Below are 18,722 nucleotides of genomic sequence, written 5' to 3' on the forward strand. Positions count from 1 at the left end.
AATTTGAGTCAACACTATCAAGGAGCTCAGGAGAAGAAAGGAAATTTTATTGATGCTAGGGGACCCCAGAGGAGTAATCTCCAAAGTCTGAGGTATTGATTACAGAGAGCTTGTTTTATTTATAAGATGGCAAACAGAAGTTAGAAGAACAACATAAGCTTTTCCTGGAGTTTATGGTACAATGGGTGTCTTCTGGTGAGTATAGTTGTATGTAGCAAAGTTATTAGCACATTCACAGAAGTTTCAGTTTGATGACAAATCACATGATGTAGCTGAGTTTAGTGGCAGAGAATAGAATGGCTGTAGCTTTATTCAACAAAATGCCTGCAATTAGGTCAGGATTTCTACTTCACCACGCTATAGAAAAGGATACATTCATTGTTTTCTTCCTAAGCTTTAACAAAAGCAAATGAAGACTCTATATTTAAATATTTCATCTGCTCTCTTCCATAATGAATGACCAGATACTTCCAGAGGTCAGCCCACTTATTAAATGTGTCTTTATATGTCTACACATGAGGGGCGGGTGATGAAGTGTCAACACAAGCTGAGTGTTAGTGAGGAGCTCTATGATAGAATTTTAGATGCTTCTTTCAGTAATGACACCCACAGATTATAGATGATCAGTCTAGAGGTTTTATTTTCTACAGAGACTGTAGATAAGTCTATTTTACCACTTTTTATAACATTAGATGCTGATTAACATTAGCCTGCAGGACATTTGGGCTGACCAATATAGAACATCTTTTGTGAAGACTAGTAGAAACCCTTCACACTCAGCTAAATCCAAGCCCATTTCATAGTGTTTTTTTTTTTTTTTAATTTCAAGAAAGGGTCTTTTTAAGTCACCCAGGACAGGGTTGAAATTATGATTCTCCTGCCTCAGTCTCCTAGAGTGCTGGGATTACAGGTGTGCACCAATATACCCAGCTATCTTCAACACTCTTGATACTACATGTAACTATGGACCAAAGATTTTGCACAAACCTACTTGTTTCTTCTATCCACTACTGGTTTCTTGATGATCATTGCCTGGTTGGTAAGAATTCTACTTATGGCAATAGGCCATCACCTGACATCACCCAGATGTCTCTGAAGGTGTTTTTTTTAATCTGTTGACCACAAGGTATTACAAGCTCAGTTTTATTTTTCTGTCTTAGGCTACTGGCCAAAGACCCCTGGTCCCATATTATAGCGCAACTAATGGACTCACAGGATAAGGTGCACCAGGGGGCTGGTTGGTCTGTCAGGACATGAACTGATACTACTGTTTACAGTTTAACTGTGGTTGTAACCCATCCTCCACCTTTAAAAATTTTTTAAATTCACTTTGACCCATTAGAATATTTCATAATCACAAAAAGTCACAAATATTGTTTCATTTAAAGTGAGAAACTTGGGGTTGGGGATTTAGCTCAGCGGCACAGTGCCTGCCTGGCAAGTGCAAGGTCGTGAGTTCCATTCCTGGTACCGGAAAAAAAAAAGTGAGACACTTGTTTTCTTTTACATTAAAAAATACAATTTACATTAATAATTTCCTACCACTTTGTCTGTAATTTGGTAAGCCCCCCTATTATTATCTTTCTTTTACTCTTTGAAATTAAAAAAAATACAATTTCTCCAGAATTAACAGAGAATGATATTCCACTTATGATCACATCTACATATTACTTATTTTAAATAAATTGCCAAATCAGGTTAATGGTATGTCTGTAACTTTTTTTGAAGTACAGAAAATTAGAAATTTACTTCCATAGAAAGTTTAAGATTGCCACAAAATGCCCTACAGGAATAGCATGTTCTTCATCCTCTCAGAGAAAGTTATAGTAGAGAAAAATGTGGATAAACCAAATATAAAACAAGAGAAAGTACTTATGATCAGAATCACCCAGTTGGTCCCCAGCCAGTTTTAAAACTTACTATTGCTTTACTCTTTGATGAACTGGTTCTAGATTATTTTTTAAGACCAAAGTACTAAAAACATTTTGTTCAGTTTCACTTCTAAAGCTACTGGAGTATAGTGAAAGAAATCTGGCCTATAAGATGCACATATACAGTTTGGATAACTGTTCTCCAAAATGCTTGGGAACAGATTTTGAAATTCAGAATATTATAGGTTTTGAAAATTTGAATATGTATTAAATGATGGGACATGTTTAAATACAAAATTCATGTTTCACATATACCTTACACATGTAGCCTGAAGACTGACTTTATACAATATTTTAAGTATACCTGAATTTTGACTATAACTTGTCATAAAACATAAAGTATGTAATTTTCCACTTGTGGCATCATATCAGGATTCAAAAAGTTTTGGACTTTGGAGCATTTGGAAGTTGCAGATTTTTGGACCAGGAATGCTCAACCTGTGTGTCTGTATGTAGGATACGTTTATACACATATATACCTCTATTAACACATGTCATTAAAATGAAGTTATTGATTCCATTTTAACATCAAACATTAAGAAGTTTAATTATGTATTTTGGCATGTTAATACTTACTTTGGCTGACCATTTGGTGATTATCCCTTTTTTTCCCAAAGGAAAAATACTGAGAATACAATAGAAATCAAAATCTGGAACATTTTTATTAGAGAATTTATTTTATTTCAAAACACTTGGCAACAATAAATCGCTATCCAGGAGTGGATACATTTGTAGTACACACAGTTGATAATAAATCTAACAAGGTAGCTAGAAACACACACACACACACATACACATACACGCGCACGCACACACACCATCACACAACGGACATTTCCAAATTTTTTTTGCAATTTTGCAAATTTCATATTCTCAATGAAGTATTTTGAACATTTATTTTAAAAAATTCCATAGGAATAAAAGTCATTTCCAAATAGTAAAAGCTTCAGAGCCCTATTTTTTTAGGCCACTTGACTTTATATTTACTTGCATAATTTTCATTCCTTAGGAGCTGGGGATTTAGCTCAGCAGCACAGCGCCTCCCTGGCAAGTGTGACGTCATGAGTTCAATTCCCAGTACCTGGGAAAAAAACAAAAAATGAAAAAAAAAAAAATCTTCATTCCTTGCCTTCAAAGAAAGATTCAAAGTGCCCAGTGAAAGTCATCCACTTATATCAAGCACCAATATTAATTTTACCTATAACATTAGGGAAGTCTATGTAGATCCCATTGTTAAGCTGGCATTTTCCACAATTTCAAGCCCTCTCCAAAAGCTAGTGTATGGGGAACTCTTGCCACTTCTCTATTTATGCACTGATGGGCCGGGGGGAGATGATGCTGGGATGGGAGACAGTTTTCCAGGCATCAACAACTGTTCTTCCAGACCTGTCACTGCCAACTGTGCTAAAGTATGGGGTTTAATTCTCAAAGAGAGAGCTTTTCTAAGTAATCTTGAGGGAATGGAATTTTACCAAAAATCTATCGGAAGTTATTTTGGGTTTTCCTTCTTTTCTTCAGGAGATATACCTCTATTCTCTGTTCTCTCAGTTCAGCTCTTGACATTTTTTTATTACCTTTCTAGCATAATTCACAAGGTGAGAATTCAGGACTGAGCAAAAAAACACAAGACATGTGAATCAAATCTTAAAAATCAATTGGCAGCTAAAAAGCTTACCACACTCAACACATTCTTGCAAGCTTGAGGTGAAGAATACTTAGCCAGAGCAGCACACCCTCACCAAGGACTCATAGTAGAGAACATATCTCAGAATAACAATGGCACATGAGGGGAGAAAAACTTTCTTGAAAATAGTGCTTCTTTGTACTTTAAATATATTAAAGTAAGCTCTTATATCATCTATACTATCCATGCATTCTCATTCACTCATTAGAACCCTTTCTAGTCTAAATTTTAGTTATCCATTTCCAAGGAACTATTTTATTTTCTGTAGGTAATATCCCTAAGAATCTAAGCCCTAAGGCATGATCAGCTAAGCCAAATGGAAATCCCTGGGTGAAGCTGGGTGTCGTGGTGCATCCCTGTAAACTCAGCACTTGAATTCAAGGCCAGCCTGGGATACATAGTGAGTTCAAGGCCAACCTGAGCTACATAGTGTGACACTGTCTTAAAAAAAAAAAAAAAAAAGAACCCTAGGTGACTTTTGCTATCTGGTTGCTCTAGTTAAACAAGGTAGAAAAATTATGGGTTATTTTATTTAACCAATTTTTACTCATTATATCATTTATTATAGAAAAACAACAAATGTCTAAAACAAAAACACTTGACATAAATCAAAATATCAGATACATCCATAATCTCTTTCAAATTTGATCCATACACAAATACAGTAGTTCTAGAAAATATTTCTGTATTTTCTCCTGCATTTTTTATTTTGTATCAGCCATTTTCCTTTTTTTCTCTCATAGTCATCACTTTATAACAGAAAGTGCTATTTTAAAAAGTAAACTGTAAACTACGTAACTGAAGAAATCATGTAGTAGAATGATACATAGTAACACTGTTTTTTGGCCTACATTCTCAACACTACAATAATTTTTATATCTTTTCCACAAGCCCATCAGTGTTAGCCTTTTGTGTGCTGTTTTGGGGAAGAGGTCCACATCTCACTGGTTTTCTCTCCAACTCAGGACTGAGTGCTTTCTGCAAGGAAAATCAAAAGTATTTACTACTTTTTCAGGATGCTTGTAAGGCCAAATTAGATTTTGCACATATAACTAAATTAAAAATGTGCAGTTTATAGATTTGCCCCATTTCTTACAAATTTCTAGATACATAGTTAACAAGTTACCAAAAGTCTGTCAACATATATTATCTAAACTTGACACTACACACACTCCATTAAAATAAATTTCTAAAAAGACTAAAATTAACAGAAATCAATTCTGGGTTGAAGATTAATAAACTAGCTATATTCGTATGGTTTCTCTTCATTATGAGTTGCCTGATGCCTGAGAAGCTTAGAGCTGTTAATGAAAGCTTTCCCACACTGATTACATGTAAAGGGCTTCTCTCCAGTGTGAGTTCTTTGATGTACTATAAGTCGAGCACTCAAGCTGAATGTCTTTCCACACTGATTACATTCATATGGTTTCTCTCCAGTATGAGTTCTCTGGTGTTGAGTAAGGCATGAACTCTGCCTAAAGGATTTCCCACATTGACTGCATTCATAGGGCTTTTCCCCAGTATGAGTTCTCTGATGTACAACAAGAACATAACTCTGGCTAAAGGATTTCCCACACTGATTACATTCGTATGGTTTTTCTCCAGTATGAGTTCTTTGATGCATAACAAGGTGAGAACTGCGGTTGAAAGATTTTCCACATTCATTACACTCATAAGGTTTCTCTCCAGTGTGAGTTCTTTGATGTGCCACCAGCTGAGAGCTCCAGCTGAAAGATTTTCCACATTGATTACATTCAAAGGGCTTTTCCCCAGTGTGCGTTCTCTGATGAGCAACAAGTTTATAACTTTGACTAAAAGATTTCCCACACTGATTGCATTCATAAGGTTTTTCTCCAGTATGAATTCTTTGATGTGCAATAAGTTTGTAACTCTGAATAAATGATTTCCCACATTGATTACACTCATAGGGCTTCTCTCCAGTGTGAGTTCTTTGATGTGCAATAAGCTTGTAGCTCTGCCTAAATGACTTTCCACATTGGCTGCATTCATAAGGCTTCTCTCCAGTGTGAGTTCTCTGGTGCACAACAAGGACATAGCTCTGGCTAAAGGATTTCCCACACTGATTACATCTGTACGGTTTCTCTCCCGTATGAGTTCTCTGATGGGAAACAAGGTGTGAGCTCCGACTGAAAGATTTTCCACATTCATTACATTCATAAGGTTTTTCCCCTGTATGTGTTCTCTGATGTGCAACAAGATGTGAGCTCCAGCTAAAGGATTTCCCACACTGATTACATTCAAAAGGTTTCTCCTCAGATTGATTTCTCATGTTGTGAGCAATGGATGAATTCTGAGATATTTTACTACATTTATATTGACTCTCCTCAAGAGGGATTCTCTGTTGTTCATTGAGGGATATGCCATGGTTCAAAACTTGTCCACATTCCTTAAAATCAAAGGTTTTACCTCCTGAACAAATTTTCTCATTTTTATTTATGGGTATAGCATCACTAAAAGGCTTAATATTGTCACTAAATTCATAAGATTTATCTCTTTTTGGAGTTCTTGTAACCTGAAACAGATGTATGCTCTGAGGGAGTTTTTCACATTCATTATTTTCACATAGTTTGTCATTGTCACTAATCTTCTGAAGACTGTTTATAACAGAATCAGCATGCCACTTTTTAACATGTGACATATGCTTATGGAATCGGTTTTTAATGGGTATCATGGGAAGTGAAAGAAGACTGGAATTAACAGCACTCTTCTCAAGTTCATCACTTTTGCAGAGTCTTTCATGAATAACTGCTTTCCTCTGAGTGAATGCCACTTTCTGCAAAAGTCTCTCTTGCTTCCCCTGTTGCTTCTCTAACTGGTCTTTACAGCCATGGACTTCTTCACATGAAGACAGCCAAGGATCATCTCTTGTCAACTTTTCTATTTTCACTTCATGGGAGAATTCTTCACCACAACTGCTCTGCTTTAAGGTTGATTCTCTTCTTCCAAATGCAGTTGCCAGATCTAAAAAAAAAAACAAAATAAGACATCATGTACAAAACACGTTAAGACCTAGAATATTGGAATAAACTTCACAAGAAAGATTGCAAAGTATGTGGAATTGCTTTCAGCTATGGATCTATACAACCTGGGTTGAGAAAGCAAATGGATGAGATTAGCAGTAAGTACAAAATTACCACAGACCAACAGTATAACAGAGCGTTCAACTAAAACTATTTTTCTAATCTTATTTTTGTTTGAATAAGCAAGATTTTGAATGCCAAGTAGCTTCATATTCTGAAATAAATTCATGAATACAACATTTACAGAATCCTAACACAATCTTGCAATATTTAACAAAGAAAGAGAAGGACCTTTCCACCCTTATTGGTGCTAGACACATGTTCACTAAAATAAATCTGTGGCTACAGTTCTAAGAATTTAGAGGCATGAAACTTGCTATAATAGTATATATAAGCAAGATGTGAACAAACTACATTTACAAACCCAAGCAAGAAAAGGGGGACAATGATCACAGTTCCCTGAATACCCCATAGGCTAATATGGTCTCATGAGTTCCTGTGATTTCAACTGAGAGTGAATGGAGGTTTGCTCAGAAGAACAAGCCTAAGTAGCTATGAGAAAGTTCCATGAAGTATACAACTGGAAAAGTGACACAGAGGTGGGGAAAATGTGGCATTCTCCTACAGGGATATTCAAACAAAACTTTTGTACCTAGAATGACCCCTGTGTGTCTTGTTCCCAACTGGAAATGAACATTGGGAAGTTCTTTTTATACTCTTCCTCCTTTCTCCAACTATGAGACTGAGTTTAGTTTGAAAAGTTGATGAAGAAAGATACTGCACTTTGGGTGTTTGGGCTAGGGATAAAAGAAATTACTGCAGAATTTGGTCTAGCTTTTGGCCTTTAGAAGCCATGAAGACTCAATAAGCTCAAGACAAAGAAATTTTACCTATTCTACCCAAGAATTCAAAATTAATCTTCATAAAGTATGTGAGGTCAAAATCAATTTAGCTGCCAAACTCCATAGCTTTTAATGGGGAGTTGAAAACATTTCAATAGATATAACTTCATTATGTGGATGACACATTTACCCCAAGAGACTAGGTCCATGTGGTTCTCCAGGGTCACACCTCTGTCTGGGGTCCTTGGAGCAGGGTTCCAAGTCCCCTGATCTTCATGAGTGAAGTCCACAGTCACAATTTTAAAGTTTATTCCTTCCTAAAACAGAACACATATTCATGCTCAGGTGGGCATTATTTCGTTTTAATGGTTATGAAGAAGGAAAATGTTTGACATATGAAAGTAGGAAAATCTGATGACCTTGAGAGACTGACAGCATCCAAAAGATTCTGGTCAAGGTGGATAGATACCACTGAGAAAAAAAGCCACAAGTGTAGCTAAACAGAATACTATAAATTAAGTATCAGTCTTTTAATGATCCTTCCTGCTCACCCAGCAACTTTATTATTCCTATGAGGACAAATTTTATGCCTTCTCCACTCTTGTCAAACATATCTCCACTCCAATTCCCATCCTCACCCTCATCTGAGCGTTCATAGACTAAAACCAACTTCAACTTCACAACTCTCTCACTTTTATTCTTCCAATAGGAATCTTCCCCATTTAGTCAATTTATTCACAGATTTACTCAACTTGTTCTGGTACTAAAGACTTGATATTGTTTATTTCCTTTATTTGCTCTACTAATTAACTTCTTTTTCTCCACTAATTCCTTCCTGTTATCACTTAAGTAGAGTCAAATCTTTTCAATGCTTTAAGAAAATAAAAACCACTCTTTAATCTCAAACATCTTTGAAGTTCTTTCTCTAATGATCTTTCAAACAATAATCAAGTCTCTTGGAAATCTGCCCAGTCTCATCTCCATTTCTTCACTTTCTACTTTCCACTCACTTCCAAGCTTTCCTGGTTTCTACCACTGACCAATCATGCATAGTTTTCAAAGTAAAGAAAGAAGCCCTGCTTGACTCACCTGGGATGGGGTGGCCAGTGGCCCAGCATCTTCTCCCTCCACCTTGATGATAATCTCTTGAGGAAGAAAAGAGTCCTGAGAAGGTGGAACAGACGAAAGAAGGGAAAAAATTAGGCAGATAAATCATAGCTCAAAACTCCTACTGTGAGTCAGCTAAATTTGACATTCCAGCTGTTCTGACACATTCTATCTGCCAATTTTGGGGCCCCTGCCATTGCTTATGTTCAAGTTGACCATATGGAGAAAGACAGGGGGCATTTTATGGGAGACTGAGGCCCCAGACATGGGCAGGAAGTCCTTTTGGATCTTCTAGGCCAGCCCCATTGCCAGCTCAATCCAGCTGAAGTGACTCCAGGTACTACATGCAGCAAAAGAACAGTCCACCGGGTCCTGCCTAAATTCCTGCATCATAAAATTGGAAGCAAATAAAAACGACTATAGCACAACAAAAGCCAGACTCATAAAGGAAAGATCAAGAAACTAACTTCAAAAATATTTAACAGAGGGGCTGGGGATTTAGCTCAGTGGCAAAGCACCTGCCTGGAAAGTGCAAGGTCGTGAGTTCGGTTCCCAGTACTGGAGAAAAACCAAAAAAAAAAAACAAAACAAAACAAAAAAATATTTAACAGAAAGCATCACCAATAAAAGTCCTTTCAATAAAGATATGTGCTAGTAAGACTTCTTAAAATCATTAAGAAAATGGTAACCTTAAAAGAAAAATGGACAAAGGAAAATATGCAAACAATTCAACCAAGAATAAATAAAATGACCAGAAAATATACAAGCAGATTCTCAGTTTCTTATTTACTTTTGGTTTGTGTAAAGATTGGAAAGGATTTCTCCATCTCTAAAGACACTTCTGCATATTCACTAGATGGGGCTACAGTAAACCAAGTGGTCAAAGAGCTGGAGAAGCTGCAGAATTAGGAAAACCCAATAAGAGAGGCACTAGGCTGTCTGTGTTTGCAACAAGCACAACCTCAGAGGGTTGAAATGGTTAAAGTTAGTATGTAGGCATCACAAAAGAAACACTAAAGCACAAGCGCAAATGCAATGTCAAAATAACACAAAATTACAGATGACTCAAGAGAGTCACAAACTCTGACCCTAAAACTGCTAATGCACTCAGCCTAAACTCATCATAGAAACAGCCCCCAACACAATCACATTCCAAATATGCAACAATGGCAAATATATTTTTTCTTGCTTCAGAAGTGATCAAGGTTGAACTCTAACAATTTCATGGCTAGAAATGAACTCATCCAATAAGAAGAAGAGCAATAACAGTAATAATAAAAATAATAAATATAGCTGGTTATGGTGGTGCATGCCTATAATCCCAGCTACTCAGGAGACAATTGAGGCAGGAAAATCAAAAGTTGGAGATTAGCCTGGGCCACTTAATGAGACCTTGTCTCAAAAAAATAAATATATAAAAAGGGTTTGGGATGTGACTGTAACTCAGTGCTTGTTACAGTTTGTGTCTAATGTCTCCCCAAAGCTTTATATAGTCTAGGCTTGTAGAGTTTATGATTGATTCATGGTCCAATGCTGGGGTTATGGGTGTGAATACTGCACCCACCCTAGGGTAGGTAGCCTGCATACAGTATAAGGGAGGAAAAGAAGCTCACCCTCTGCTGCTCCTCCCTTTTACCTCTTGTTGCTTTTGCTATCTTCCACCGCCATGAACTGTTGCCCTCTGCAATGTGCCATTCTGCCTTGGAGCCAGCTGAGTATGGACTGAAACCTCCACAAACCATGAGCTAAATAAACCTTTCCTTCCTTAATTCTGGGTGTCATCTCAGCAATGACAGAAAAGTAACTAAGACAGTGGTAGAACACCAATGTTCAATCCCCAGTACCACAAAAACAAACAAAAAGCAAAAAACAAAATAAAAAAAAACCAACCTGGGAAATAAGAAAAGCTACTCAAGCAAGAAAAACTTATCTGGAGCCAGGCACACCTGTAATCCCAGCACTCTGGGAGGGTGAAGCAAGTTTGACCCCAGCCTGGGCAACCTAGCAACAAGATCCTGTCTCAGGATAAAAAAAGAAATGTTAAAAGGCTTGGGATGCAGCTCAGTGAGAAAGTCCTGGGTTCAATCCCTACTACTTCAAAAAGAGAGAAAGAGACAGAGCTATTTAGAGAGAGAAATGTATAAATACTAGCCTGCATTTCAAAATTATTACATACTCTTTTAGATAATTGGTTTCTGCTTTTAGAATGGCTAAGATCAGTTTTTTAAATGTCAAAAATTGAAAGACTTAATGATTCTAACTCAGCAGGTATTAAGCAAAAACAAAATTCCAAAATGATTCTTTTTTTTTTTTTAAGCTACTCCTGGATTTCTGGCCTTCAGACATTATGTGACAAAATACATGTGGGTGCCAGGTGCAGTTGATACAGGAGAAGCATAACTCCCAACCTGCGAGATGTCAGATGTTCTGAATTCATGGTCCCACAACAATGAGGAATGAAGCTGTGAACCAAAGGAAACATTAGGAGAATTTTACTGAAAATAAGGAAAAAAGAGTAGCTCCTGGATTTCCAGGAGGGATCCCAAATGGGGTGGCCATGAAGTCTCTTTGTCCAGGGTTAATTTATACAGCAAAGTCAATGTGGGTACAACAGGGTCAATTTACCACCAACATAGTATTGACCCAATATGAAAATGACTCATATAGCAAAGATACCTGGAAAGAACAAAGAGAAGGGCCTTTTCTCAGGAGGGATGGGTCTGGGTACTGTGGTCACCCACTTGGGCAACTGATGCCTATCTGGACTTATTGGAACAGGTGGTTCTGATTATAATATAATCTCAAATTCTTGTTTATCCCTTAGGGAAGCATGTAGGCCTGGCCACTGCATCTTTTTTTTTTTTTTTAGGTCTGGCCTTCAGACATGCCTTCAACCACAATTTTTTTTTTTTTCCAGTACCAGGAATTGAACTCATGACCTTGCACTTGCTAGGCAGGCGCTGTGCCGCTGAGCTAAATCCCCAGCCCTCCAATCACAATTTTAATGTCTTTATTTTGTGCTGACTCTCTTAAGAGCCAAATCCCTCTCTGGGTATATATTAATTTCTATCTAATTTAGCTGTCTATAATAGTGACTCATGCCTATAATCCCAGCACTCTAGGAGGCTGAAGCAACATGATGCAAGTTAGTAATTTAGCAAGACCCTGTCTCAAAATAAAAAAAGTAAAAAAGGGCTGGGGACATAGCTCAGTGCAAAGGACCTGGGTTCAATCCCCAATACACACACACACACACACACACACACACACACACACACATAAATATAAATACACATGGGTTGTTTTAAGCTGTTACCTTCTGGGTATACAACAGTCGATAACTAGTACTAGATTTTTGCTTTTCCTGTGTGGCCTTGGAAAAAAGCAGCAGCACATCTCTGGCTATAAGAACAATGACATGTGAACAAGGCTGTCTACCTTGTCTTTCTCCTAGCCCTTTACATAAGGATTCACTCAATAAATCTGAGAGAAGTAATATAATGAAGAGATTCCTGATTCAACATCTGACAGAGAAGAGCAAAAGGTCATTCAGACTCTCAGAAAATACCCAAAAGTCACTAGTTTAAAATACAGTACCGACTGTCATATCAAATCACATTTTGCCAACAGTATTGATGACAACATTATGGTTTAAATCTAAACTGTCCTCCACAATCTTCAGAGCTGGGCCCTTGTAGGAAAAGGTGGCACAAGGGTGGATCATAACCGGAAAGCGTGCATTCTGTCCCTACCTCCTCTCTCTCTTTGCCTCCTGGCTGCCATAATGCAAGCAGCTCTCTGCTGCCCTTGGACCGTGCTGGCCATGGACTGAACCCACTGAAACAGTGACCCAAAATAAACTTCTATAGTTTCACCCATCGGGTATTTTGTCCCAGTGACAGAAGAGTGACTAATACAAATTTATATCTGTGATTAATCTCACATGTGTTCAAGGAATCATGTGCAGAACATCTGCAACAGTGCTGTCTGTAACAGCAAAAAGACTGAACACTAAGTAGCCATTAACAGTGAACCCATAAAACCTGTGGTATATTTAAAACTCAAAATCTGGACAACTGGTACACCTGGTGGGATTGGAATGTCCCCACTCTCAAGCCCCAGCGAGGGCACACAGGGAATACATGTGTGCACACACACAAGCACACTGCTCTCCATACTTCTACATCTATGCATCCTGAAAACCATGAGCCCACATTAGTACCCTCAGTTCACACTGGTCACCATCAAGTGGATCCTAGTGCACTCTTTGTCCATCTGTACTCCCCTGCTCCAACAAGCACTCCTGCTGCCCTTGCTGTAAGTACTTAATCTCCATTCCGCCTGCTGAGAGAGGAAACCACCTCCTGAGGTAAAATTGGGCAACTATGGGTTAACTGTACAGCTAAGTTCCCTGAAAAAAAAAAAAAAAAACTGATGGTTATGAGCTCAGCTGTGTACAGGTACAGCTATAATATAATGTCAGCAGAGCATAACAAACTTGAAAAGTTCTGCCAGAACTCTCTGTGCTCCCTTTTGCACTGTACCCTGCTGCAACCACTGTTTCACTTCTGTGTCTGTAACCACGCTTAACAACAGCTTGTCAGTACAAGGTTGCCCCGTAAAAGAAGAATGGTACAAAAGTAAAAGCAAGACCCTATTCGAGCTCTGGGGTGGACACTAGTCACCTGAGGGATGCCGGCAATAAAGACATCCTTTCTCCCACTCCGTGTCTGAGTGGCTTTGTTCGGGACCCTGTACAGTCCCCGGCTTCACCGCCACACCCTCTCCCACACAGACCTTTCCTACCCATGTGGGCTCTGCCACCTACAGGGGGCCACTCTCTGTTGAGGGACATTTGTCACCCTGCTTGGGCTCAAGCTCCCCAGGCCAGGGCATCCCCCCTCATGGACTCACTCCTTGTGCCATCTGAGCTTGGACTGTGCCACCGTATTGCTGCCCTCCATGTCTTGCCTGGCTCTGGCTCTGACACCCCCACTGGACCACTCCAGCAAGGATACATGCTCACCACATTAGGGCTCCACTGCCCCTAGGGAACATCCCCTCTGTGGATGCTGCGTTCACCTGATGGTGGTCACCCCACCTCACATCCCCCTCCTCACAGGCATACACTGCCACACCCCTCGTGGGTTCTGTCTCCTCACACCTGGCCACCGCCTTGTCCAGACTCCGTTCTTATCCTCAGCGGGCTCTAACACCCATTATGGGCCACCCCCTGTATGGACAACTCCCTTACTCCACTTGGGTTCTGATCCTGCACCAGGATGTCACTGTGGCTATTGTCCCTACCCTGCTTGGTCACTGACAGCCCACACACAGACATCCTCTACAACTGCAGCTGGCTACTTAGCTCAGCCCATCTAAGGCTGTCAAGACTAGACTGTTCAGGGGCTGGGGATTTAGCTCAGCGGCAAAGCGCCTGCCTGGCAAGCGCAAGGTCGTGAGTTCGGTTCCCGGTACCGGAGAAAAACCAAAACCAAAAAAAAAAAAAAAAAAAAAAGACTAGACTGTTCAGGAAGGGGAGTTCAAGCTTATTACTTTCAAGAAACTAAATGTTCTCAAAGAATATGTGCTGTAAGAAAATGCTGTCAATGATTCATTTTAAATCCTAAAATGTGCTGTACAAAAGTACAAAACTAAGGGTAAGTAATTTAAAAAATCCTTAATAACAAAACTGACAGGTAACCTTCGTCAACTAGTATATTTATGGTCTCTAATATATTTTCTATATGAATAACATTTCTTTTTCAAAAGGCAATGATTTCTAAATGCTATCTACTTAATATAAATCATTATCTTTTTCGGCCAGTAAGCACACACTAGCATACTGTATCAGTTTTGATGCAGAAGCCACAGCGTGTACCACCTCATAATTCACTGAACTATCCACAATTCATTACACATTTAGGATATGTCCAACTGTACATTCTCCAATAAAGCTGTAAATTCCTGGCAAAGACAAATCAGTACTCCAAGAGCTTTTAACTCAAGAGTCCAAGTTTCTCCCAGAAAAAATTGTCTCTACTAAAAAGGTGAAGAATTGCAGCAGAGAGACTCAGAAAATGCAATGTGGACATAATTAAAAGTCTGCACCCATGAGAGACCAAAGACCCTAAAATGCTGCAGAGACTTCAGAGGGTGAGCTGTGGGCCTGGTGGGAGAAGGCCCTAGGGCTCTCAGAGGAGAGGCCCCACTCACCTGCTCATAGGTTTTCAAGGGCCCCAGGGGCTTCTCATCCTGTCCCTCCATGTTTCCCTCCAGGCTTGGCAGGTGCTGAGCTGCAGGGAGAGGAGATACCCTGAGAACAGGATCATTCTCTGAAGGTGCACCCACCCTTGCACCAACCTGATTCTGAATCAGCCTCGGATCCCAGGATGCATTCCCAAGGCAAGGGCACTTCTAGAGGTTTCTTGCCAATAGACGTAACGCATGCACCAAGAGTCCCCCAGTTCTTCTCCTAGCCCAAGATCTTGCGGCTCCAATCCTGCTCCTTCACAACCATCCACCCACAAGCCACCTCATGCCCAAACATGGCCTTCTGCCTCCCACCAAAATCTGCAGCACTAATTCCTCCCCTGGCCTACTAGGTCCTGGAATCCCACACAAACACCCAGCACATGGAGGATCCCGTGGTATGTACCCTCCTGCCCCATTCGTAACCTGCAACTCCAAGCCAGCACATCTTCCCAGGGCCAGCAGCACAGCTCTGACACTGATTGCCCAGAATCATACCCCTTGACCAACTGCGTGAAGCTCGCCAGCCCCACCCCTTCCAGGAACTGACTCAGCAATGAGCACTGATCCTGCCCTTCCAACAGCCTGGCCTGTCCTCCAGCAACCCAGGGCAGGTAGCCTCTATTTCCTTCTCAGAACTCAGGTGCAGCCAGGCCCAGGTCCCTCCACCATCTTACCAGAACATCACTTGTTGGGAGTGAAGCTGTTTGTACCTCCGGTATCTAGGGCAACGCCACTGCCTCTCAGGAGTCTGGCAGGGCGCTGTGAGAAGTCTGCACAACTCAGGGAGCTGATGCACGTAGTGACTTGACCTTCACTTGAGATAATATAGACAGTCTTCTCTTGTCCCTGTGAAGCCACCAAGACTGGCTGTTCTGCTAATAGATCAGATTTTCTTTCTGTCCCAGATTCTACCCTCCCCTTAAACTCTCCATGAACTTATTAGATGCTGATTGTATAAATAAACACACTACAGGTGCTAGGAAGTTCCCTTCTCCCATCAGGAGGGAGGGATGCACCTCACCTCAGCTTTCCACATCTTGACTTTTGTTTTCTTCATCCCCCACCGTCCTCCCTCTGGAGTTTCAAGAGTTGTGCCAGACGCAGCAATCACTGGCTGAGATTCCCATCCCAACACCCTCCTGGGCCCTGAACGTGTAGCTCTGACCTGTTTCCTCCATCTCCCTGAGTGCGGCAGGGTCGGCATAGGACTGGGGACTGTGGCAAACACCAGCACACCAGCTGAGGGCTGCCCCTCCCTGCAAAGAATGTGTACCTCAGTAGCTCAGCTGCTTTTGTACTAATTAGATGTCTTTTTATCTGAGACTAGAGTAAATCTGCCCCATCCCCTCCCTGCACACCATCTCTCCGTCTTACCCACTATTCTGCCCCTCCAGATCCTCAATCAGGCAGTGCACTGTGTGTGTTCCCAAGGCAGCTGTGCCTCACACCTGCACCCAGCCCCTTCCCTCCTGGCTTCCTCAGGTCTCAACTTGAGCTGCACCTGACTCCTGCCCTAAGGCCTTCCTGGGCAGCTGTGGTTCAGAGATCCTGTCTCTCCACTAACCTGGGCACTGCCAGGCCGTGATCAGGGCAATACCTGCACAAAGACGCAAGCACACTCTCAAAATCCATCTCCAGCCTCCTGCTTCCCACCCAAACACCTATTACTGTGCACAGAGGGTGCCTGGAACTGCCATGCCTCTCTGCAGCCCTAAACCCACAGCAGCTCCCTCCACCCACCCAGGCATCCCCAGTGCCCAAGACTGCCCATACAGTCCCACAGCACGTGTGCAGACTACAGCTGAGCGGCCCCATGCATCCCAAGACCAGAGCCTGCAGATCCACACCGGGGCTCCCACACCTCCACTCCAGCAGCCACTTTACAGTGCCTGGCCCCCTCCTTCCATGGCACACCCACCCACACACAGAGCAGGTTCACACCCAGAATCTGCATCCAGGGCCTGAATGCTTCACCAGGGGATTGTGTGCAGCCCCCACTCCTGAGATGAGAATCTGCACACTTACCCTGTGCCACAAACTAACTGGAATACTTCAGGTACCCACAAGCCTCCATGCAGATCCTGGGGTTACCTGCTCCACTGCAGTAACACCAGAACACCAAAACACCAGTATCCTGAGCATAGAGCTCCAGAATCTGTCCCATGACTGGGCACTCGCCACCGTGGGGGTTCTCAAACCCATGCTGGTGCTGCACCCATGAAAACTAGGCCCTTCCCGCTCCTTCTGCCCAACATGACAGCCTGGGTGTCCTGCAGAGTCAGCCTCTTTCACATCCAAATCTGCAGCCCAGACTCTGTCCCTCTTATCAATCTGGGCATTCTCATGCCTGCAAGCTGAGTAGCCTATGAGAAGGTCCCAGAACACCTACCCATAATAATGCTATTAGCATCCTGCTTCCTCCTCTACAGAGCTGTCAATCTGACACAACTGCTCAAACTCAGTCCTTCCTGGGCTGATTCCTTACCTCCAAGCCAGCTTCTCTACCAAACCTGAATGGTGTAGAATTCTGCACTCTCTTGCATGGACCCCAGGATTCAGTCCGCGTTCCTGAGTCCTATTCAGAGCATGTGCAGGGAACACGCTGCCTAGAACCTGGAACTTTGCTGTCTATGGGAGAATCCCACGGAGAGTTTGCCTGAGTAACACTGCTTCTCCTGGGGTGAGATCATGCTATTCCAACCTGGTCTCTCCACAAGTAGAGCGTCCCCAGGCCTGAGAGAAAAGCAGTGTCCTACAGAGTCCCCAAGTCAAATGCTCAGAATCTCACCCCGTATTTCCAACCCAAATCACTGTTTAAGAGTATCGTGAGAGAGGCGCAGCCCCTCCTTCCAGAAACAGAAATCTACAATTGAGCACTTCACAAGCCTGGACACCCTCGGGCCCTCCACTGAACAGATAAAGTATTGGAGAAGGGCGCATCCCAGGTTCTCCATATCCGCGTACCTGCTCTAGCTTCCAGCAACACGAGCATCCTCAGACGCCAGACCAGTGAACCACTTGCCCAAGCATCCGCGCACGCGTGCTAAGCACTGCAGCAGTTGCCTCAGTATCTCCATCAGCCGCCAGACGCAAGGCTGAACGCATCTAGCGATAAGGCGCCAGAACTCCCACCCGTACACCCCAGCTTCCAGGTGCGGGCTTACATCCTGCGCATGCGCACACGGCACACCCAGTGCTGCGCCGACCCGCACCAACCTGGGCGTCCAAGCGCCGGCAGCGCAGGCCTGTGCTGTGCCTGCTTGGGATCACGGCACGCCTCTGGGGAAGAACGTAGTCAGGGTAAGCAGCCCCTGCAGCACTTCAGCCTGGGGTTAAACTAGACTGGTCCTCGCCCCTAGTAAGCATCCGCAAGATCGTTAACTTCGAAAGGTTGCGGAACGACTGCCAACGTCCGCGCGCGGGACAATGGCTCCGCTTCTGGACGAACCCGGAAGTGCGTTGGTCTGGTGGAGCCAGAACTACAACTCCCAGAAGCCTCAGCGGCACGGACGGCCGTGTGGTAGGCGTTGCACTCCTGGGCGCAGCTGACCGCTGTGCGCTGCGCTGCACTGCTGAGGGATGTCGCTCAAGCTGTGCGCTTCGGAGTTTTTTGAGGGACAGGGAAGCAGATGTAGAGAAGTGAGGTGCCCGATATGCAGAAGGCTGGCTCCGGACGCCTGCGAGGCGCCCGTAAAATAGAATCCGAGTGGAAACAACGGTTTCCTCTCCTGAGCTCCCGCTGCCTATTGGTTCTCTTGATAAACGTGGTGTCCCCATTTTACATTTGAGGCGTTCTTACAGAGCCTTTCAAAAATATGATGTTTTCATACTTAGCAAAACAAGAATCCTTTACTCCACGGGC

At 42.2% G+C, this 18,722-nt stretch overlaps 1 protein-coding gene across 1 annotated transcript; it reads right to left on the reverse strand.

The window, feature by feature from the left end:
• Window positions 1-2,589: 2,589 nt before the first annotated feature.
• Window positions 2,590-18,064, reverse strand: Znf180 (zinc finger protein 180). The gene is made up of 5 exons (XM_005415272.2): window positions 17,825-18,064; window positions 14,822-14,901; window positions 8,588-8,662; window positions 7,689-7,815; window positions 2,590-6,597 (listed from the first exon to the last, which is right to left on the reverse strand). Exons 1-5 carry the CDS (start codon window positions 17,850-17,852, stop codon window positions 4,856-4,858), a joined length of 2,052 nt encoding a protein of 683 aa, XP_005415329.2. The 5' UTR covers window positions 17,853-18,064; the 3' UTR covers window positions 2,590-4,855.
• Window positions 18,065-18,722: the final 658 nt, after the last annotated feature.

Source organism: Chinchilla lanigera, unplaced genomic scaffold (assembly GCF_000276665.1).
Source record: "Chinchilla lanigera isolate Chin_1 unplaced genomic scaffold, ChiLan1.0 scaffold00154, whole genome shotgun sequence".
Taxonomy (NCBI): domain Eukaryota; kingdom Metazoa; phylum Chordata; class Mammalia; order Rodentia; family Chinchillidae; genus Chinchilla; species Chinchilla lanigera.

What these genes read in the sequence shown, in the direction of transcription:
- Znf180 (XM_005415272.2), bottom strand. Translation starts at nt 17,852, where the DNA reads ATGCTCGTGTTGCTGGAAGCTAGAGCAG. An exon ending in GTTGCTGGAAGCTAGAGCAG is followed by an intron (nt 14,902 to 17,824) that starts GTACGCGGATAT and finishes CTCTCCCTGCAG; the next exon opens with CTCAGCACCTGCCAAGCCTG. An exon ending in CACTGGCCACCCCATCCCAG is followed by an intron (nt 7,816 to 8,587) that starts GTGAGTCAAGCA and finishes GTTCTGTTTTAG; the next exon opens with GAAGGAATAAACTTTAAAAT.